This window comes from Bombina bombina, chromosome 9 (genome assembly GCF_027579735.1).
Source record: "Bombina bombina isolate aBomBom1 chromosome 9, aBomBom1.pri, whole genome shotgun sequence".
NCBI classification, from domain to species: domain Eukaryota; kingdom Metazoa; phylum Chordata; class Amphibia; order Anura; family Bombinatoridae; genus Bombina; species Bombina bombina.
Window position 1 is genome coordinate 20,382,810 of NC_069507.1, and position 23,313 is coordinate 20,406,122.

Sequence of the window (23,313 nt, forward strand, 5' to 3'; positions counted from 1 at the left end):
TGCTGTCCAGCAGTCTCATAGGCTAGGCGTATAATACTCCGAAGCCAAAAGGAAAGAGAGGTTGCCGAAGCTTTTTGACCTCTCCTCTGTCCAGAATAAACGACAAACAGGGAAGATGTTTGACGAAAATCTTTAGTAGCTTGTAAGTAAAACTTCAAGGCACGGACTACGTCCAGATTATGTAAAAGACTTTCCTTCTTTGAAGAAGGATTAGGACACAATGATGGAACAACAATCTCTTGATTGATATTCTTGTTAGAAACCACCTTAGGTAAAAACCCAGGTTTGTTACGCAGAACTACCTTATCTGCATGAAAAATCAGATAAGGAGAATCACATTGTAAGGCAGATAGCTCAGAGACTCTCAAACGGAACTCCTTGAAGAACTTTAAGAACCAAGTTTAAGCTCCATGGGGGAACAACAGGTTTAAACACAGGCTTAATTCTAACCAAAACCTGACAAAATGCCTGGACGTCTGGAACTTCTGCCAGACACTTGTGCAAAAGAATAGACAGAGCAGAAATCTGTCCCTTTAAGGAACTAGCTGATAATCCTTTGTCCAAACCCTCTTGGAGAAAGGACAATATCCTAGGAATCCAAACCTTACTCCATGAGTAATTCTTGGATTCACACCAGTAAACATATGTATGCCATATCTTGTGATAGATTTTCCTGGTAACAGGCTTTCGTGCCTGTATTAAGGTATCAATGACTGACTCGGAGAAGCCACGCTTTGATAGAATCAAGCGTTCAATCTCCATGCAGTCAGTCTCAGAGAAATTAGATTTGGATGATTGAAAGGACCTTGTATTAGAAGGTCCTGTCTTAGAGGCAGAGTCCATGGTGGAAAGGATGACATGTCCACTAGGTCTGCATACCAGGTCCTGCGTGGCCACGCAGGCGCTATTAGAATCACTGATGCTCTCTCCTGTTTGATTTTGGCAATCAGTCGAGGGAGCAGAGGAAACGGTGGAAACACATAAGCCAGGTTAAAGAACCAAGGCGCTGCTAGAGCATATATCAGCGTCGCTTCTGGGTCCCTAGACCTGGATCCGTAACAAGGAAGCTTGGCGTTCTGGCGAGACGCCATGAGATCCAACTCTGGTTTGCCCCAACGATGAATCAATTGAGCAAACACCTCCGGATGGAGTTCCCACTCCCCCAGGTGAAAAGTCTGACGACTTAGAAAATCCGCCTCCCAGTTCTCCATGCCTGGGATATGGATTGCTGACAGGTGGCAAGAGTGAGTCTCTGCCCAGCGAATTATTTTTGAGACTTCTAACATCGCTAGGGAACTCCTAGTTCCCCCTTGATGGTTGATGTAAGCCACAGTCGTGATATTGTCCGACTGAAATCTGATGAACCTCAGTGTTGCTAACTGAGGCCAAGCCAGAAGAGCATTGAATATTGCTCTTAACTCCAGAATATTTATCGGAAGGAGTTTCTCCTCCTGAGTCCACGATCCCTGTGCCTTCAGGGAGTTCCAGACTGCACCCCAACCTAGAAGGCTGGCATCTGTTGTTACAATTGTCCAATCTGGCCTGCGAAAGGTCATACCCTCGGACAGGTGGACCCGAGACAACCACCAGAGAAGAGAATCTCTGGTCTCTTGATCCAGATTTAGCAGAGGGGACAAATCTGTGTAATCCCCATTCCACTGACTTAGAATGCATAATTGCAGCGGTCTGAGATGTAGGCGCGCAAATGGCACTATGTCCATTGCCGCTACCATTAAGCCGATCACCTCCATACACTGAGCCACCGAAGGGCGTGGAATGGAATGAAGAATACGGCAAGCATTTAGAAGCTTTTGATAACCTGGACTCCGTCAGGTAAATTTTCATCTCTACAGAATCTATAAGAGTCCCTAAGAAGGAGACTCTAGTGAGTGGGGATAGAGAACTCTTTTCCTCGTTCACTTTCCACCCGTGCGATCTCAGAAATGCCAGAACTATCTCTGTATGAGACTTGGCAATTTGAAAGCTTGACGCCTGTATCAGGATGTCGTCTAGATACGGAGCCACCGCTATGCCTCGTGGTCTTAGAACCGCCAGAAGTGAGCCCAGAACCTTCGTAAAGATTCTCGGGGCTGTAGCCAACCCGAAGGGAAGAGCTACAAATTGGTAATGCCTGTCTAGAAAGGCAAACCTTAGGAACCGATGATGATCTTTGTGAATCGGTATGTGAAGGTAGGCATCCTTTAAGTCCACTGTGGTCATGTACTGACCCTCTTGGATCATGGGTAGGATGGTCCGAATAGTTTCCATTTTGAAAGATGGAACTCTGAGGAATTTGTTTAAGATCTTTAGATCCAAAATTGGTCTGAAGGTTCCCTCTTTTTTGGGAACCACAAACAGATTTGAATAAAAACCCTGTCCTTGTTCCGTCCGCGGAACTGGATGGATCACTCCCATTACTAGGAGGTCTTGCACACAGCGTAGGAATGCCTCTTTCTTTATCTGATTTGCAGATAACCTTGAAAGATGAAATCTCCCTTGTGGAGGGGAAGCTTTGAAGTCCAGAAGATATCCCTGAGATATGATCTCCAACGCCCAGGGATCCTGAACATCTCTTGCCCACGCCTGGGCGAAGAGAAAAAGTCTGCCCCCCACTAGATCCGTCGCCGGATAGGGGGCCGTTCCTTCATGCTGTCTTAGAGGCAGCAGCAGGCTTTCTGGCCTTCTTGCCTTTGTTCCAGGACTGGTTAGGTTTCCAGGCCTGCTTAGATTGAGCAAAAGTTCCCTCTTGTCCTCAAGTGGAGGAAGTTGATGCTGCACCTGCCTTGGAATTTCGAAAGGCACGAAAATTAGACTGTTTGGCCTTTGATTTGGCCCTGTCCTGAGGAAGGGTATGACCCTTACCTCCAGTAATGTCAGCAATAATTTCTTTCAAACCAGGCCCGAATAAGGTCTGCCCCTTGAAAGGAATGTTGAGTAATTTAGACTTTGAAGTAACATCAGCTGACCAGGATTTGAGCCATAGCGCCCTACGCGCCTGGATGGCGAATCCGGAATTCTTAGCCGTTAGTTTAGTCAAATGAACAATGGCATCAGAAACAAATGAGTTAGCTAGCTTAAGAGTTCTAAGCTTGTCAACAATTTCAGTCAATGGAGCTGTATGGATGACCTCTTCCAGGGCCTCAAACCAGAATGCCGCCGCAGCAGTGACAGGCGCAATGCATGCAAGGGGCTGTAAAATAAAACCTTGTTGAATAAACATTTTCTTAAGGTATCCCTCTAATTTTTTATCCATTGGATCTGAAAAAGCACAACTGTCCTCAACCGGGATAGTGGTACGCTTTGCTAAAGTAGAAACTGCTCCCTCCACCTTAGGGACAGTCTGCCATAAGTCCCGTGTAGTGGTATCTATTGGAAACATTTTTCTAAATATAGGAGGTGGGGAAAAGGGCACACCGGGCCTATCCCACTCCTTACTAATAATTTCTGTAAGCCTTTTAGGTATTGGAAAAACATCAGTACTCACCGGCACTGCATAGTATTTATCCAGCCTACACAATTTCTCTGGCACTGCAATTGTTTCACAGTCATTCAGAGCAGCTAATACCTCCCTAAGCAATACACGGAGGTTCTCAAGCTTAAATTTAAAATTAGAAATCTCTGAATCAGGTCTCCCCGAATCAGAGACGTCACCCACAGACTGAAGCTCTCCGTCCTCAGGTTCTGCATATTGTGACGCAGTATCAGACATGGCTCTTACAGCATCTACGCGCTCTGTATCTCGTCTAACCCCAGAGCTATCGCGCTTGCCTCTCAATTCAGGAAATCTGGATAATACCTCTGACAGGATATTATTCATGATTGCAGCCATGTCCTGCAAAGTAATCGCTATGGGCGTCCCTGATGTACTTGGCGCCATATTAGCGTGCGTCCCTTGAGCGGGAGGCGAAGGGTCCGACACGTGGGGAGAGTTAGTCAGCATAACTTCCCCCTCGACAGACCCCTCTGGTGACAATTCTTTTATAGATAAAGACTGATCTTTACTGTTTAAGGTGAAATCAATACATTTAGTACACATTCTCCTATGGGGCTCCACCATGGCTTTTAAACATAATGAACAAGTTTCAGACATGTTTGTACAGACTAGCAATGAGACTAGCAAGCTTGGAAAACACTTTAAAGCAAGTTAACAAGCAATATAAAAAACGTTACTGTGCCTTTAAGAGAAACAAATTTTGACAAAATTTGAAATAACAGTGAAAAAAGGCAGTTACACTAACAAAATTTTTACAGTGTATGTAACAAGTCAGCAGAGCATTGCACCCACTTGCAAATGGATGATTAACCCCTTAATAACAAAAACAGAATAATAAATGACAAAAAAATGTTTTTAAACACAGTCACAACAACTGCCACAGTCTACTGTGATTGTTACCCTCCTCAAACACGACTTTGAAGCCTTTTGAGCCCTTCAGAGATGTCCTGTATCATGCAGAGGGAAGCTGAATGTCTCTGTCAGTATTTTTAGCTGCACAGAAAAGCACTAAAATAGGCCCTTCCCACTCATATTGCAACAGTGGAAAGCTTCAGGAAACTGTCTCTAGGCAGAAATCAAACCAGCCATGTGGAAAAAAACTAGGCCCCAATAAGTTTTCTCACCAAACATATATAAAAACAATTAACATGCCAGCAAACGTTTTATATTACATTTTTATAAGAGTATGCATCTCTATTAATAAGCCTGATACCAGTAGCTATCACTGCATTTAAGGCTTTACTTACATTAATCCGGTATAAGCAGCATTTTCTAGCAAATTCCATCCCTAGAAAATATTAACTGCACATACCTTATTGCAGGTAAACCTGCACGCCATTCCCTCTCTGAAGTTACCTCACTCCTCAGAATATGTGAGAACAGCCATGGATCTTAGTTACTTCTGCTAAGATCATAGAAAATGCAGGCAGATTCTTCTTCTAAATACTGCCTGAGATAAACAGCACACTCCGGTACCATTTAAAAATAACAAACTTTTGATTGAAGAAATAAACTAGTATAAAACACCACTCTCCTCTTACGACCTCCATCTTTGTTGAGGGTTGCAAGACAATGACTGGGTATGGCAGTTAGGGGAGGAGCTATATAGCAGCTCTGCTGTGGGTGATCCTCTTGCAACTTCCTGTTGGGAAGGAGAATATCCCATAAGTAATGGATGATCCGTGGACTGGATACACTTAACAAGAGAAATATCTGTTTTTGCCTGGTAGAACCACGAACTATAGTATGAATTTGAATACTTCAGTATTCGCTATAGAACAGTTCCCAGTTGGCGGTGGAAGAGATCGCTAATGACATTTTCCTTTTAACTGCTCTAGGTATTGGCCATGTATAGATAAGATAAGATAAGGTAAGATAAGGAGGTCTCTATTTTGTCTCTATCCCAACTTGTTTTATGTCCCTTTAACGAGACAATAAACACCTTTAGATTTTTATATAAACTATTTAGTTTTATGTAATCAAGCAACATTGCAATATACTTTCATTATTTATTTGCCCAATTTATTTGTTATTTAGTACATTAAGTTGTTTTAACATTCTCAGATCTTAAAATGTGCCTGCTGACTTCTCAAAACTAATCCTGCTACATATCTTTCCTTAATTTGCTTTATCAGATAACAATTACAAAACAATTTGCTTTATACTAACATAACATTACTTTTTGCTAAATGAAAACAACTTAAAGGACCAGTCAACACAGTAGATTTGCATAATCAACAAATGCAAGATAACAAGACAATGCAATAGCACTTAGTCTGAAATTCAAATGAGTAGTAGATTTTTTTTCTGACAATTTTAAAAGTTATGTCTTTTTCCACTCCCCCTGTACCATGTGACAACCATCAGCCAAACATAAATGCATACACGTACCATGTGACAGCAAGCAGCCATTCACAAATGCATACACACTTATTCTTGCACATGCTCAGTAGGAGCTGGTGACTCAAAAAGTTTAAATATAAAAAGACTGTGCACATTTAGTTAATGCAAGTAAATTGGAAAGTTGTTTAAAATGTTATGCTCTATCTGAATAATGAAAGTTTAATTTTGATTGAGTGTCCCTTAATGTGCCCTTTTCCATTTACAAATGGCTTTATAGCTTTTTAACTTATAGGAAACAATTTGTTAAAGTGAATGGGCTGATTTCTGATCCTTTCTTCCTGAGTACTGGAGTCTCACAGGGTTGTGTTCTGTATCCCTTGTTCTATTCCTTATATAACAACAATTGTACTTCTGCAAATGAGTCTGTGACGTTACTGATATCTGCAGACAACATTACTCTGATTGGGCAAATCTCAGATGAAGATGAATTGAGCTATAACAGGGAAGTAGACAGGCTGGTAACAGAGTGAAGCAAACAATTTAGAATTAAATGTTCATAAAACCAAAGAGATAGGAGGTCGGAGCATACGGGCGTCCAAGATGGCCGTACCACACTAAAGCTCCTGCGACGGTCGGGACAAAAACCACACTCAGACCTCATCTGAGCCTGACATGAACAATACCTGTACTCAACCTGACTGAGGAGACACCTACTAGTCCAACTGGCAAAAAATCTGCCACTGCTGAGCACACCAGATCCCCACGGGATATTGCGTAGTAGGCCGCAAGCCTAAACAATTGCACTTGCAGCTCCTGACCCACGTGGCTGCGGCTCACACTAAGGCTCTGCATCGCAGCATTACACAGAGACACCGAGCTCCGCCTGTCTGTTCCTGCTACTAGCTGGCATCCTACCTTCCTCCTCGGATGGAGTGAAGACCGCCTTCCTGACCCGCAAAATCATCGGTAAGAACTTTCTTAGGCTGCCCTGCAGCTCTTGCATACATCTGTTAGCACAATACTTTTTGCAGCAGCTTATACTACGGCTTCTTAAAATGCGACACTACAAAAAGCACCATAACTCTTACAAGATTAACTATTTTTAAAATATCAATGCTACTCTGAGCCCACTATCACTTTATCAAGGCACACTCATACATCTGGAACATGGATTTCGATGGGGTGTAGCGCCAAAGACGAGCACCTATAGCTCTGAACAGTAGGCTAACTAGCTAGCTTGGAAAATGTACTAAGAAAATAAATGTGTTCAGAGCGCCTCATATGGGCTAGGTGTTGCACAATGTGTAGAGTGTGTATTTAGAAATATTTTAATTGTAAATCTAGTACTTTACACAAGAATAAAACATGCCACGGCGGGTATAGTGGTAATAAATGACAATAAAAACAATAAGATGTGGATCCACTCTTGTACAAATTAAATATTGAATATATCTATATAAAAACACTGAATATAAAATGATACAGAGGCAATAATAATGGTAGCCCCAATAAAAATATGAGAAAGTTAAAATTCCAAACAATGTCTGAAAGAAATCAATCCAATGTGTGGATTAAAAAAATGCAGTAAATCAAATGAATGGATTGCTGATATCGACTAGGAGGAGGATACCGTAAGAGATATTGTGTACCAGTGTTGGTGGTGATAATGTGTATAAAAAGGGAGTGAAAAATTATCCTTAGTGATTGCAAATATAAAGAAAACAGACAGTGTTAACTTGCTTATTCAAAAGTGAAAAAAATGATGTGAAAAAATTGAAAAAATTACAAAGGAAAAAATGCTGCTCAAAAAATGAAAAAAGAGTACAAAGTCAGTGATCAAAAAAAAAAAAAAAAAGGAAAAAAAAGAGAACAAAGTCAGTGATTGTAATCCAAGACAAAAAAAACTAAAAAAGGCTAAATGTGAAGATCCAAATAAAAGTCAAAAGTTAATAATGTGAAGAAAAGGAAACCTTATTTTCCTAGTGGTGAGAGTCCGTCTGAGGTTCCTGATGGTGAGAATAAAGTCAACGGTCCTTTAGGTCAAACCCAATTAATGGGCTAGTGTTCCTGTTCCTGATGGTGAGAACCTTTGGTAGTTGGGAGAAACTCCAATCCAAATTTTTTTTTTTTTTTTTTAAATCATAAATTAAACCTAAAAGCAAATAAAAACAACAATAGTGTAGATGGTACTAAAAACTTATATAAAATCAGAATAGTGCTTACCAGCTGTGGTCAACGTGTTTCGGCCTCCTCTAGGCCTTTCTCAAAACACTATTGTTGTTTTTATTTGCTTTTAGGTTTAATTTATGATTTAAAAAGAAAAAAAAAATTTTTTGGATTGCAGTTTCTTCCAATGACAGCAGGATCCAGTGGGAACCGGTTAGGTTTTGTGACATGGCGATTCGCGTGGTGAAAAGGCAGCACTGACCATATGTTGGACAAGAGACTTAGTCCAAGGAATTCAAAAGAACAAGGATGAGGTAAGAGGGCAGGAGGCAGATATGGATGTTGATGGTACCATAGACTGTAGCTACATGTCATTAATGTAACAGAAGAGAGCCGGGGGCAAGAAAATTACTGCTGTCATATACGGCTACTGGGTGGGTATGGGCATATAAGGGAAAGCAGCATGGTAGGTTCCCGTTATTTTCTGTAGCTTTTCACTTATAAATGGGAGTGTGAGTATAAACAGAAGGCACCATTGTGTAGGGCTCTTACATGTGTTAATAATGGACCATTTTATAATCTCATTGTTACTTGAATAAAAACTACAAATGCACAGAAATCCAGACCGGCTCCTCCACATGAAGCAAAAATAAATGTTTATTGTGGTGTATCTAAAAAAAAATCACAACAAAACTAACAGCCACAAGTGCACTATAAAACCAGAGAGGCACGGCACTCCTTACATCTTGTTTCGGTAATGTCCGTACATTAACGAAACGCGTCTGTTCTTGTTTGTTCACTTCTTTTGATGGATTTATCTGAAGCAGAACAAGAAAGTATCATTATATTTGGTCAGTAAGAGACTGCGACATATAGTATTTATTCATGACAGATTCTGGCTCACACACATCTTTTTTCTTTTGCTACTTGAAGAAAAACACATACTTTTGCTTCTTAAAATATGTAACACAGACATCGGGGGGGGGGGGGGGGGTCTTGCACCAGGGCCCTCTATTCTTTAGGTCCGCCACTGACAGAAATGTCTTGTAATTACAAGGTGCTACTGACCCTTTAACCAACATCTTCTTGTATAAAAATAAAGGTAAATCGTTTTTACAATTGACAGATAGGGAAGTGGGCAAAAACATTATATGCCCCCAGCACTAGTGAGAGATTTCATGTTATTGTCACTGGTGTAAGATTATTGTGGTCACCTCACCGGCGTACATATTATTATTTACAGATCACCAGCATTACACGCGGGCTAAGCATACGGATATACTGAGCACATATAGTTACAAAGCTGCACTAATGTTAACACATTAGCAAACAAATTGTGTCATTTTACAGACCACGTGACAGTTCATACTCAATAGAATTCACAGCACATTCATAAAAATCTATCTTCTCTAATAAGATTTATGACTAAAGTTTTTTTTCCTCTTCAAAATAAATGATATAGTTGCATTAAATGGACATTAAACACTGAGATTCTAATATAAAATGTTAAAAACAGAATTTATGTTTACCTGATAAATTACTTTCTCCAACGGTGTGTCCGGTCCACGGCGTCATCCTTACTTGTGGGATATTCTCTTCCCCAACAGGAAATGGCAAAGAGCCCAGCAAAGCTGGTCACATGATCCCTCCTAGGCTCCGCCTACCCCAGTCATTCGACCGACGTTAAGGAGGAATATTTGCATAGGAGAAACCATATGTTACCGTGGTGACTGTAGTTAAAGAAAATAAATTATCAGACCTGATTAAAAAAACCAGGGCGGGCCGTGGACCGGACACACCGTTGGAGAAAGTAATTTATCAGGTAAACATAAATTCTGTTTTCTCCAACATAGGTGTGTCCGGTCCACGGCGTCATCCTTACTTGTGGGAACCAATACCAAAGCTTTAGGACACGGATGAAGGGAGGGAGCAAATCAGGTCACCTAAATGGAAGGCACCACGGCTTGCAAAACCTTTCTCCCAAAAATAGCCTCAGAAGAAGCAAAAGTATCAAATTTGTAAAATTTAGAAAAAGTGTGCAGTGAAGACCAAGTCGCTGCCTTACATATCTGATCAACAGAAGCCTCGTTCTTGAAGGCCCATGTGGAAGCCACAGCCCTAGTGGAGTGAGCTGTGATTCTTTCAGGAGGCTGCCGTCCGGCAGTCTCATAAGCCAATCGGATAATGCTTTTAATCCAGAAGGAGAGAGAGGTAGAAGTTGCTTTTTGACCTCTCCGTTTACCAGAATAAACAACAAACAAAGACAAAGTTTGTCTGAAATCCTTAGTAGCTGCTAAGTAAAATTTGAGAGCACGAACTACATCCAAGTTGTGCAACAAACGTTCCTTCTTTGAAACTGGATTAGGACACAAAGAAGGCACAACTATCTCCTGGTTAATGTTTTTGTTAGAAACAACTTTTGGAAGAAAACCAGGTTTAGTACGCAAAACCACCTTATCTGCATGGAACACCAGATAAGGAGAAGAACACTGCAGAGCAGATAATTCTGAAACTCTTCTAGCAGAAGAAATTGCAACCAAAAACAAAACTTTCCAAGATAATAACTTAATATCAACGGAATGTAAGGGTTCAAACGGAACCCCCTGAAGAACTGAAAGAACTAGGTTGAGACTCCAAGGAGGAGTCCAAATTTTGTAAACAGGCTTGATTCTAACCAGAGCCTGAACAAAGGCTAGAACATCTGGCACAGCTGCCAGCTTTTTGTGAAGTAACACAGACAAGGCAGAAATCTGTCCCATCAAGGAACTTGCAGATAATCCTTTTTCCAATCCTTCTCGAAGGAAGGATAGACTCTTAGGAATCTTAACCTTGTCCCAAGGGAATCCTGCAGATTCACACCAACAGATATACCAAATTATGTGGTAATTTTTCTGGTTACAGGCTTTCAGGCCTGAACAAGAGTATTAATAACAGAATCTGAGAACCCTCGCTTTGATAAGATCAAGCGTTCAATCTCCAAGCAGTCAGCTGGAGTGGGTCGAACGGACCTAGAACAAGAAGGTCTCGTCTCAAAGGTAGCTTCCATAGTGGAGCCGATGACATATTCACCAGATCTGCATACCAAGTCCTGCGTGGCCACGCAGGAGCTATCAAAATCACCGACGCCCTCTCCTGATTGATCCTGGCTACCAGCCTGGGGATGAGAGGAAACGGCGGGAACACATAAGCTAGTTTGAAGGTCCAAGGTGCTACTAGTGCATCCACTAGAGCCGCCTTGGGATCCCTGGATCTGTACCCGTAGTAAGGAACTCTGAAGTTCTGACGAGAGGCCATCAGATCCATGTCTGGAATGCCCCACGGTTGAGTGACTTGGGCAAAGATTTCCGGATGGAGTTCCCACTCCCCCGGATGCAATGTCTGACGACTCAGAAAATCCGCTTCCCAATTTTCCACTCCTGGGATGTGGATAGCAGACAGGTGGCAGGAGTGAGACTCCGCCCATAGAATGATTTTGGTCACTTCTTCCATCGCTAGGGAACTCCTTGTTCCCCCCTGATGGTTGATGTATGAACTTGGCCCTCGCTAGCTGAGGCCAAGCTTTGAGAGCATTGAATATCGCTCTCAGTTCCAGAATATTTATCGGTAGAAGAGATTCTACCCGAGACCAAAGACCCTGAGCTTTCAGGGATCCCCAGACCGCGCCCCAGCCCATCAGACTGGCGTCGGTCGTGACAATGACCCACTCTGGTCTGCGGAAGGTCATCCCTTGTGACAGGTTGTCCAGGGACAGCCACCAACGGAATGAGTCTCTGGTCCTCTGATTTTCTTGTATCTTCGGAGACAAGTCTGAATAGTCCCCATTCCACTGACTGAGCATGAACAGTTGTAATGGTCTTAGATGAATGCGCACAAAAGGAACTATGTCCATTGCCGCTACCATCAAACCTATCACTTCCATGCACTGCGCTATGGAAGGAAGAGGAACGGAATGAAGTATCCGACAAGAGTCTAGAAGTTTTGTTTTTCTGGCTTCTGTCAGAAAAATCCTCATTTCTAAGGAGTCTATTATAGTTCCCAAGAAGGGAACCCTCGTTGACGGAGATAGAGATCTCTTTTCCACGTTCACTTTCCATCCGTGAGATCTGAGAAAGGCCAGGACAATGTCCGTGTGAGCCTTTACTTGAGGAAGGGACGACGCTCGAATCAGAATGTCGTCCAAGTAAGGTACTACAGCAATGCCCCTTGGTCTTAGCACCGCCAGAAGGGACCCTAGTACCTATGAGAAAATCCTAGGAGCAGTGGCTAATCCGAAAGAAAACGCCACGAACTGGAAATGCTTGTCCAGGAATGCAAACCTTAGGAACCGATGATGTTCCTTGTGGATAGGAATATGTAGATACGCATCCTTGAAATCCACCTTGGTCATGAATTGACCTTCCTGGATGGAAGGAAGAAGTGTTCGAATGGTTTCCATCTTGAACGATGGAACCTTGAGAAACTTGTTCAAGATCTTGAGATCTAAGATTGGTCTGAACGTTCCCTCTTTTTTGGGAACTATGAACAGATTGGAGTAGAACCCCATCCCTTGTTCTCCTAATGGAACAGGATGAATCACTCCCATTTTTAGCAGGTCTTCTACCCAATGTAAGAATGCCTGTCTTCTTATGTGGTCTGAAGACAACTGAGACCTGTGGAACCTCCCCCTTGGAGGAAGCCCCTTGAACTCCAGAGAATAACCTTGGGAGACTATTTCTAGCGCCCAAGGATCCAGAACATCTCTTGCCCAAGCCTGAGCGAAGAGAGAGAGTCTGCCCCCCACCAGATCCGGTCCCGGATCGGGGGCCCGCATTTCATGCTGTCTTGGTAGCAGTGGCAGGTTTCCTGGCCTGCTTTCCTTTGTTCCAGCCTTGCATAGGTCTCCAGGCTGGATTGGCTTGAGAAGTATTACCTTCCTGCTTAGAGGACGTAGCCCTTGGGGCTGATCCGTTTCTGCGAAAGGGACGAAACTTAGGTTTATTTTTGGTCTTGAAAAGACCTATCCTGAGGAAGGGCGTGGCCCTTGCCCCCAGTGATATCAGAGATAATCTCTTTCAAGTCAGGGCCAAAGAGTGTTTTCCCCTTGAAAGGAATGTCAAGCAATTTGTTCTTGGAAGACGCATCCGCTGCCCAAGATTTTAACCAAAGCGCTCTGCGCCACAATAGCAAACCCAGAATTTTTTCGCCGCTAACCTAGCCAATTGCAAGGTGGCGTCTAGGGTGAAAGAATTAGCCAATTTAAGAGCACGAATTCTGTCCATAATCTCCTCATAAGAAGAAGAATTACTAATAATCGCCTTTCCTAGCTCATCAAACTAGAAACACGCGGCTGCAGTGACAGGGACAATGCATGCAATTGGTTGTAGAAGGGAACCTTGCTGAACAAACATCTTTAGCAGACCTTCTAATTTTTTATCCATAGGATCTTGGAAAGCACAACTATCTTCTATGGGTATAGTGGCGCGCTTGTGTAGAGTAGAAACCGCCCCCTCGACCTTGGGGACTGTCTGCCATCAGTCCTTTCTGGGGTCGACTATAAGAAAACAATTTTATAAATATGGGGGGAGGTACTAAAGGTATACCGGGCCTGTCCCATACTTTACTAACAATGTACGCCACCCGCTTGGATATAGGAAAAGCTTCGGGGGGCCCCGGGGCCTCTAAGAACTTTTCCATTTTACATAGTGGTTCTGGAATGACCAGATAATCACAATCATCCAAATTGGATAACACCTCCTTAAGCAGAGCGCGGAGATGTTCCAACTTAAATTTAAAAGTAATCACATCAGGTTCAGCTTGTTGAGAAATGTTTCCTGAATCTGAAATTTCTCCCTCAGACAAAACCTCCCTGGCCCCCTCAGACTGGTGTAGGGGCCCTTCAGAAACCATATCATCAGCGTTCTCATGCTCTACAGAATTTTCTAAAACAGAGCAGTCGCGCTTTCGCTGATAAGTGGGCATATTGGCTAAAATGTTTTTGATAGAATTATCCATTACAGCCGTTAAATGTTGCATAGTAAGGAGTATTGGCACACTAGATGTACTAGGGGCCTCCTGTATGGGCAAGACTGGTGTAGACGAAGGAGGGGATGATGCAGTACCATGCTTACTCCCCTCACTTGAGGAATCATCTTGGGCATCATTTTTACTAAATTTTTTTATGACATAAAATACATATAGTTAAATGAGAAGGAACCTTGGTTTCCCCACAGTCAGAACACAATCTATCTGGTAGTTCAGACATGTTAAACAGGCATAAACTTGATAACAAAGCACAAAAAACGTTTTAAAATAAAACCGTTACTGTCACTTTAAATTTTAAACTAAACACACTTTATTACTGCAATTGCGAAAAAGTATGAAGGAATTGTTCAAAATTCACCAAAATTTCACCACAGTGTCTTAAAGCCTTAAAAGTATTGCACACCAAATTTGGAAGCTTTAACCCTTAAAATAACGGAACCGGAGCCGTTTTTATATTTAACCCCTTTACAGTCCCTGGAATCTGCTTTGCTGAGACCCAACCAAGCCCAAAGGGGAATACGATACCAAATGATGCCTTCAGAAAGACTTTTCTATGTATCAGAGCTCCACACACATGCAGCTGCATGCCATGCTGTCCTCAAAAACAAGTGCGCCATACCGGCGCGAAAATGAGGCTCTGACTATGATTAGGGAAAGCCCCTAAAGAATAAGGTGTCTAAAACAGTGCCTGCCGATATAATCATATCAAAATACCCAGAATAAATGATTCCTCAAGGCTAAATATGTGTTAATAATGAATCGATTTAGCCCAGAAAAAGTCTACAGTCTTAATAAGCCCTTGTGAAGCCCTTATTTACTATCTTAATAAACATGGCTTACCGGATCCCATAGGGAAAATGACAGCTTCCAGCATTACATCGTCTTGTTAGAATGTGTCATACCTCAAGCAGTAAGAGACTGCACACTGTTCCCCCAACTGAAGTTAATTGCTCTCAACAGTCCTGTGTGGAACAGCCATGGATTTTAGTTACGGTGCTAAAATCATTTTCCTCATACAAACAGAAATCTTCATCTCTTTTCTGTTTCTGAGTAAATAGTACATACCAGCACTATTTTAAAATAACAAACTCTTGATTGAATAATAAAAACTACAGTTAAACACTAAAAAACTCTAAGCCACCTCCGTGGAGATGTTGCCTGTACAACGGCAAAGAGAATGACTGGGGTAGGCGGAGCCTAGGAGGGATCATGTGACCAGCTTTGCTGGGCTCTTTGCCATTTCCTGTTGGGGAAGAGAATATCCCACAAGTAAGGATGACGCCGTGGACCGGACACACCTATGTTGGAGAAATATACATAGTACAAACATTTGTTATATACTTTCACTATTTATTTTTTTCTGAAAATGTTTTGTTTTTCCAATTCCCCCGAGTTTCTAATCAGTAATGGGGGCCGCTATGTTGTATTATAGCTATCCTAGATTTAAGCGCCTGTTCGTTACTTCTGATGTGCCCTGATGAAGCCAGTTAGTAACAGTTATAAATGTGCCCACCAAACATTACTACACAGCCATTGTTTGCAGAATGGCCTTAGAACAGGGGATATGTTAACGGAAACTTAAGTTACAACATGATATTTCCCATTAGTGTATAGAAATCAAAACATTGCACTTAGTTGATTAAATATTGAAAAAATAATATACATCTACATAATGTAGTGTTTAATGTTTTTTTAAGGGGTGGTATTTATAATTTTAAAAAAATATGATATTTCTGTTAGCATTTGTTTTACCCAAAATGCTGAATGTGTTATAAAGCAATTGAATTGGTTAATACAAATGTTTTAGTTACTGTAATTGCTGAGTAATTTGCACACATAGAGCCAGAACAAGTGAAGGAACTGCAGTTAAACAAATGTGTTGGATGGGACATAAATGTTGCAATGTGTACCCAGTGAATAAATAATATACTGAATATATAGTGAGACACATATACTTTAAATACGCTCAACTACAGATTCTCCATTTTAGAACTTTTCCAACACTTGAAGCAAGGGGATGATTTAGTGCAGTATATCTCAACCTTTCTGTACATAGTGTCCTTAGTGGTACATCATTACTCATAAGTACTCAAAGCCACATCAGACAATAACGAGAGCCTACAGTGCATAGTCTGTACACACACATCAGTAAGAAGTACTCTATGTCATATCATTACCTATACACCCTAAACCTTACTGATCTGCAAAGCCCAAAACCATGTAAAAAATATGACAATTATATATGTAGAAAATCTTGACAATTTTGATTTGCATCTGAGTCAAATAAATTCCCCTGGTTTTATGAATTAGGAACTTCAGTTCTTGCAAATATTTAAAACATAAGTTGCAGAGATAAAAGGCAGATGATAACTATAGACAGATATCTAGACATGCAGACATATAATACAATATACGCGATTCTACCTCTCTGTGCCACACTCTGGCTGAGGCCATGGGGGCACGCTTGCTTGGTCCTGTACTCGGCACGTTACAGTTATCTTTGTACATTCTCACACTGTGGCATTACACTGGGCACACTTGTGCTCCTAGCTGACTCTACATCATGACAATCCTGCCCCCCTTCTTTACCACTGTCCTTGCCATATAGACCTTTATGTAAATAGCTTTCAGGTTCAGGGCAGCTGGCAACTTTGGGCTCTGTTGGGTTACAGTAATAAATGGGTGTGTACGATAACCCCTTAGACTTGCCACTGGCTGTGGCCCTGAATACCCTACAGTGTATAACTAAGGTCAACTAACATGCTAGACTCTTGCACACAAACCTTAGGCTGAAGAGGATCACTTACATGTGGGCTATGCCCATGTGAGCAATTTATAACTAAACCCAGTGCTTAGTAACCCCCTCTCTGACAGTCAAGTGGGTAAAAGTCTGTTACACAAGGTTTCTGCCCTTTTGAGTTGTATTTATTTAAATTATTTCAATACCACAGGCAGGAACATTAGCTTTGTTCGTTATAACATTTTAAACAAGTATAGCCTGCCACCTGCTGTTTTTTGCTGAAATACACATCAAACACATTAACACGCTCACATTATGATGTTGACCAGTTTAACTCCTTTTACTGTAATAGAACACGGTAACAGCGTATTGATTTGTGTTTTATTACCAGGGAAGCAGAGGCTTTATACACAGTGATAGACAGGGGCTTTATACACAGAGAAAGGCAGGGGCTTTATACACAGAGATAGGCAGGGGCTTTATACACAGTGATAGGCAGAGGCTTTATAGACAGGGGCTTTATACACAGAGATAGGCAGGGGCTTTATACACAGAGATAGGTAGAGGCTTTATACACAGAGATAGACAGGGGCTTTATACACAGTGATAGACAGAGGCTTTATAGACAGGGGCTTTATACACAGAGATAGGCAGGGGCTTTATACACAGAGATAGGTAGAGGCTTTATACACAGAGATAGGCAGAGGCTTTATACACAGAGATAGGCGGGGCTTTATACACAGAGATAGGCGGGGCTTTATACACAGAGATAGGCGGGGCTTTATACACAGAGATAGGCGGGGCTTTATACACAGAGATAGGCGGGGCTTTATGTTTAGTTTACTCCATATGATCTGTATGGTCAAAAATACAAAATATGTAAAACAACAATTATTAAAGAATTACTGAAATAACAAAGAACTGACAAATAATATTTACACTGACAGAAACAAATCTTACCTAGGTGATGCTCCTTGTTCTCTACCACCTCATTGGCTCTCCTGGCAACACGGGCTACAGCTTCAGCCATTCTCTTTGCATTTAGTCGCAGCTCCTGTTCTGCCAGCACTAAGTGCGAATTAAGCTGCAGAAATATCGCAAATGTTAGTGTGACTGTGTATTGTGTTTAATGCATTGCTTCTGAGCCTACTTGGGTATGCTTTTTAACAAAGGATATTGAGAGAACACACTTAAAATTGTTGCACTATCTGAATCATGAAAGTTTATTTTTGACTTTCAAGTCTTTTTAGGGACAGTCTAGTCAAAATTATACTTTAATTATTTAGATAGGGCATGTAATTTTAGTCAACTTTCCAATTTACTTTTATCATCAAATTTGCTTTTTTTCTCTTGGTATTCTTAGTTTAAACTAAACATAGGTAGGCTCATATGCTAATTTCTAAGCACTTGAGGGCTGCCTCTTATCACAGGCTTTTTAAATCTCTTTTCAACACAAAGAGACAGAAAGTACACATGGGCCATATAGATAACACTGTGTTCAGGCACAGGGGGTTATTTAAGATTTAGCACAATACAATGCAAAATTTAAGACAATAGATAATAAACATTCACAGTCATGTGATCAGGGGGCTGGAAGAAGGTTCCTAGATACAAGGTTATCACAGAGGTAAAAAGTACATTAATATAACTGTGTTGGTTATGCAAAACTGGGGAATGGGTAATAAAGGGATTATCTATCTTTTAAAACAATAACAATTCTATTCTAGACTGTCCCTTTAAAAGACCATTTCACGTAGAGTTTTGGGAGAGGTGAAGGTTGTTGTAACTTATTTTTATATATTCAATTTAAACAGTCAAGTAGCATCGATTTGCCAACTGCGGAATTGAAGTGTCAGGCAATAATATGTAACCATTTTTACAAATATGCAGCAAATGTTGCACAAAATAAAAGTGCCTTACTCTTATTTATATAATTAGGGGGGGAAGTAACTCACAAGTGATATATCTGTGCTGATCTTAAAGTGAATGTCAAGGTAACACGACAGCCTTACGGCATTGTATAGACTTTTAAAATTGATTTATTTTCTTAAATTTCTACCTTTTTACTGCACCGCCGATAAGCGCAGCTCTCCCATCTGCCATACTGTCTAATTGATTGACAGATGACGATTCTTCAAACAACTTATCCTTGTTTTTCCCAGGCTGTGACGTTTATGCAGGGAATGAATGCACGGGGGGGGGGGGGAAGAAGGATTAGTTGTTTGAAGAATCGTCATCTGTCAATCAATTAGACAGTATGGCAGGTGGGAGAGCTGTGCTTATCGGTGGTGCAGTAAAAAAGGTGAAATGCGCCTAATGCACATGCGTGCCAGCGTCATCGCATACCTGGCCGCATACGTCACTGTGAAACTATTTAGACTTGTGAAATTGAGAAGCCTTTCTATAGCGCATGAGTGGGATTTTCTATCACAAATGGGAGGAGTTATGGAACGCTGTTTATTGGTCCCTGCATGACAAACAGCCACTCGGCTATCGCCACTGCTTTTGTTGGAAGATCTATTTTGCAATGTCGTATTTTTTATCCTTACATCGGTTTTACAGCATAATTCACTTATATGGCTGTTTGTCATGCAGGGACCAATAAACAGCGTTCCATAACCTCCCCATTTGTAATAGAAAATCCCACGCATGCGCTATAGAAAGGCTTCTCAATTTCACAAGTCTAAATAGTTTCACAGTGACATATGCGGCCAGGTATGTGATGACGCTGGCACGCATGTGCATTAGGGCCAAAATGTGTACAACAGCTGATGTAACGTCACAGGAAGCGCTCTTTTGAAAAGTTTGGTCCCTTAACAGAACACCGGCCAGCATTTGGGCTTTTTATATCACAGTTATCCCCATCTCCTAGCCCATATTGGATCTTTTGTTTAAATTTGACCTTGTTCATAGGTTGTAATAGTTGTAATAGTTGTCTATTATGGACTTGAACCCTATCAATTTGCACGAAACTTCAAAACTGTTCCGACCAATCAGATGCCAGATATGGTTGCGTACGATTGATTGATCGTATGAACCGCTGTTGTTATTGTCATTTTCTTACAAGTATTGGACATTAGAAACATAGCGTTATCATCAAATGTGTGATATCAACAAGATTACAATAGAAAATACACTGATGAAGCATAATTAGCCACCGGAGAGGGATGTAGATTATCACAAATGATGAAAATGCATTAAGGAACAAATGACAGTGATGAACTGTAGCTACACCTAACCAGACACACCTGTACACGTTCTACAACATAGATGGGGAGGATTATCCTGGTGACATTTCAGATATGCAGAAGTACAAAACAATAGAAGTCACTATGTGATGACAGTTCTTGTTGTATGAGGATGTCACATGTGGGGCAACAGCCTGTGAAATAAAATGTCACATGATAGGACATATTTACCCAGCAGCACTTTCTCACATAACATCAGGACATAAGTATGATCAGCCAATGCCAATCTAACAGAATCTGTGCAGAAAAACACCAGTGACTTTTGTTTTAAAACTATTCCAATGCATTAAAAGAGATGCCATTTAAACTAGTAAAACTTCCAGACTTAAAGGGACATGAAACCCAATTTTTTTATTTTGTGATTTAGAAAGAGCATGTCATTTTAAACAATTTTCTAATTTACTTCTATTATCTAATTTGCTTCATTCTCTTGATATCACTTGCTGAAAAGCATATCTAGATAGGCTCAGTAGCTGCTGATTGGTTACTGCACATAGAGGCCTTGTGTGATTGGCTCACACATGTGCATTGCTATTTCTTTAACAAAGGATATCTAAAGAATTGAGCAAATTAGATAATAGAAGTAAATTGGAAAGTTGTTTAAAATTACATGCCCTATCTGAATCATGAAAGTTTAATTTTGACTAGACTGCCCCTTTAACCCCTTAACCCCTTAATGACCACAATGTACCCTGTATGTCACTGGTCGTTAAGGGGGTTTTCAGGACATAATAGCACAAGTCTAGCAAGAACACGCTATTAATGCCCTCCCTCCAGCAGGCTTTGTGGAATAGAGCAGTCTCAACGCTGGTGGCAAGACCGCGCTATAAAACAATCAAGTCCCAAAAAAAGGCCAGCGACATACAGGGTACGTCGCTGGTCCTTAAGGGGTTAATAACCACAGCCCTTTTCCATTTTCTGTCCGTTTGGGACCAAGGCTATTTTTACATTTCTGCAGTGTTTGTGTTTAGCTGTAATTTTCCTCTTACTCATTTACTGTACCCACACATTATATACCGTTTTTCTCGCCATTAAATGAACTTTCAAAAGATACCATTATTTTCATCATATCTTATAATTTACTATAAAAAAAATTATAAAATATGAGGAAAAAATGAAAAAAAACACATTTTTTTAACTTTGACCCCCAAAATCTTTTACACATCTACAACCACCAAAAAAAAACCCATGCTAAACGGTTTCTAAATTTTGTCCTGAGTTTAGAAATACCCAATGTTTACATGTTCTTTGCTTTTTTTGTAAGTTATAGGGCAATAAGTACAAGTAGCACTTTGCTATTTCCAAACCACTTTTTTTCAAAATTAGTGCTAGTTACATTAGAACACTAATATCTTTCAGGAATCCCTGAATATCCATTGACATGTATATATTTTTTTTTAGAAGACAACCCAAAGTATTGATCTAGGCCCATTTTGGTATATTTCATGCCACCATTTCACCGCCAAATGCGATCAAATAAAAAAAATTGTTCACTTTTTCACAAATTTTTTCACAAACTTTAGGTTTCTCACTGAAATAATTTACAAACAGCTTGTGCAATTATGGCATAAATGGTTGTAAATGCTTCTCTGGGATCCCCTTTCTTTAGAAATAGCAGACATGTATGGCTTTGGCTTTGCTTTTTAATAATTAGAAGGCTGCTAAATGCCACTGCGCACCACACGTGTATTATGCCCAGCAGTGAAGGGATTAATTAGGGAGCATGCAAGGAGCTTCTAGGGTTAATTTTAGATTTAGTGTAGTGTAGTAGACAACCCCAAGTATTGATTTAGGCCCATTTTGGTATATTTCATGCCACCATTTCACCGCCAAATGCGATCAAATTAAAAAAAACGCTAAATTTTTCACAATTTTAGGTTTCTCACTGAAATTATTTACAAACAGCTTGTGCAATTATGGCACAAATGGTTGTAAATGCTTCTCTGGGATCCCCTTTGTTGTGAAATAGCAGACATATATGACTTTGGCGTTGCTTTTTGGTAATTAGAAGGCCGCTAAATATTGTTGCACATCACACGTGTATTATGGCTAGCAGTGAAGGGGTTAATTAGGTAGTTTGTAGGGAGCTTGCAGGGTTAATGTTAGCTTTAGTGTAGAGATCAGCCTCCCACCTGACACCTCCCACCCCCTGATCCCTCCCAAACAGCTCCCTTCCCTCCCCCACCCCACAATTGTCCCCGCCATCTTAAGGACTGGCAGAAAGTCTGCTAGTACTAAAATAAAAGGTTTTTTTTTTTTTTTTTTTTATAGCATATTTACATATGCTGCTGTGTAGGATCCCCCCTTAGCCCCCAACCTCCCTGATCCCCCCAAAACAGCTCTCTAACCCTCCCCCTCTGCATTCTTGGGGGCCATTTTGGGTACTGGCAGCTGTCTGCCAGTACCCAACTTGCAGAAAAAAATGTTTTTTTTTGTTTCTGGGGTTTTTTTTCTGTAGTGTAGCTTCCCTCCCCCCACAGACCAACCCCCACACCTTGATTGATTGATTTTTTTTAAACTTGTATTCCCCTTTTTTTAGCATTTTAGTAAACTTTTTGCTGTAGTGTAGCGTTTCCCACCCGCTCCCTCCCCGTGCACGCTTCCGCGCGTGCCCGTGCGCGCCCGTGCGCGCCCCCGGACATCCCCGTCCACGATCCCGCCCCCCCGATCTCCGGTGCAAAGAGGGCCACAGAGTGGCTCTCTCTGCACCGGATGGCTTAAAAAATTTATTGCAGGATGCCTCCATATCGAGGCATCACTGCAATAACTGGAAAGCAGCTGGAAGCGAGCAGGATCGCTTCCAGCTGCTTTCCACACCGAGGACATGCAGGGTACGTCCTCAGGCGTTAACTGCCTTTTTTTTGAGGACGTACCCTGCACGTCCTCGGTCGTTAAGGGGTTAAAGGGACATTCCACACAAAATTTAAATGCACGTAGATGAATTACATCTTTTAATAGAAACATATTTACAATATAAATGTATTGGCAAAAATTAAAGTTAAAAATTCCAGTGCACCAGCATTTAAAATACTGCAGCTGCTCAGAGCACCAGTGGGGCTTGTATCATGTCAGCCGTTAACAAATTGAGTCATTACCAGATGGTACATGCACCTTAGGCTTAATGAGCAAGTGCTGTGCTTAAAATGCTGGTGCACGGTGCATACTTAAAGGGACATTATACACTCATTTTTTCTTTGCATAAATGTTTTGTAGATGATCTATTTATAAAGCCCATAAAGTTTGTTTTTTTAAATAAATGTATAGTTTTGCTTATTTTTAAATAACATTGCTCTGATTTTCAG

General features: G+C 41.1%; 1 protein-coding gene across 1 annotated transcript in view; it reads right to left on the reverse strand.

The window, feature by feature from the left end:
* LRRC20 (leucine rich repeat containing 20) overlaps window positions 1-23,313 on the reverse strand; it is a 1,047,913-nt gene that overhangs the window by 999,166 nt on the left and 25,434 nt on the right. The window contains exon 2 of the mRNA XM_053691936.1: window positions 17,724-17,847. Within this exon, the coding sequence (XP_053547911.1) occupies window positions 17,724-17,793 (70 nt within the window). The 5' untranslated portion in view covers window positions 17,794-17,847. The remainder of the gene's footprint in view (window positions 1-17,723; window positions 17,848-23,313) is intronic.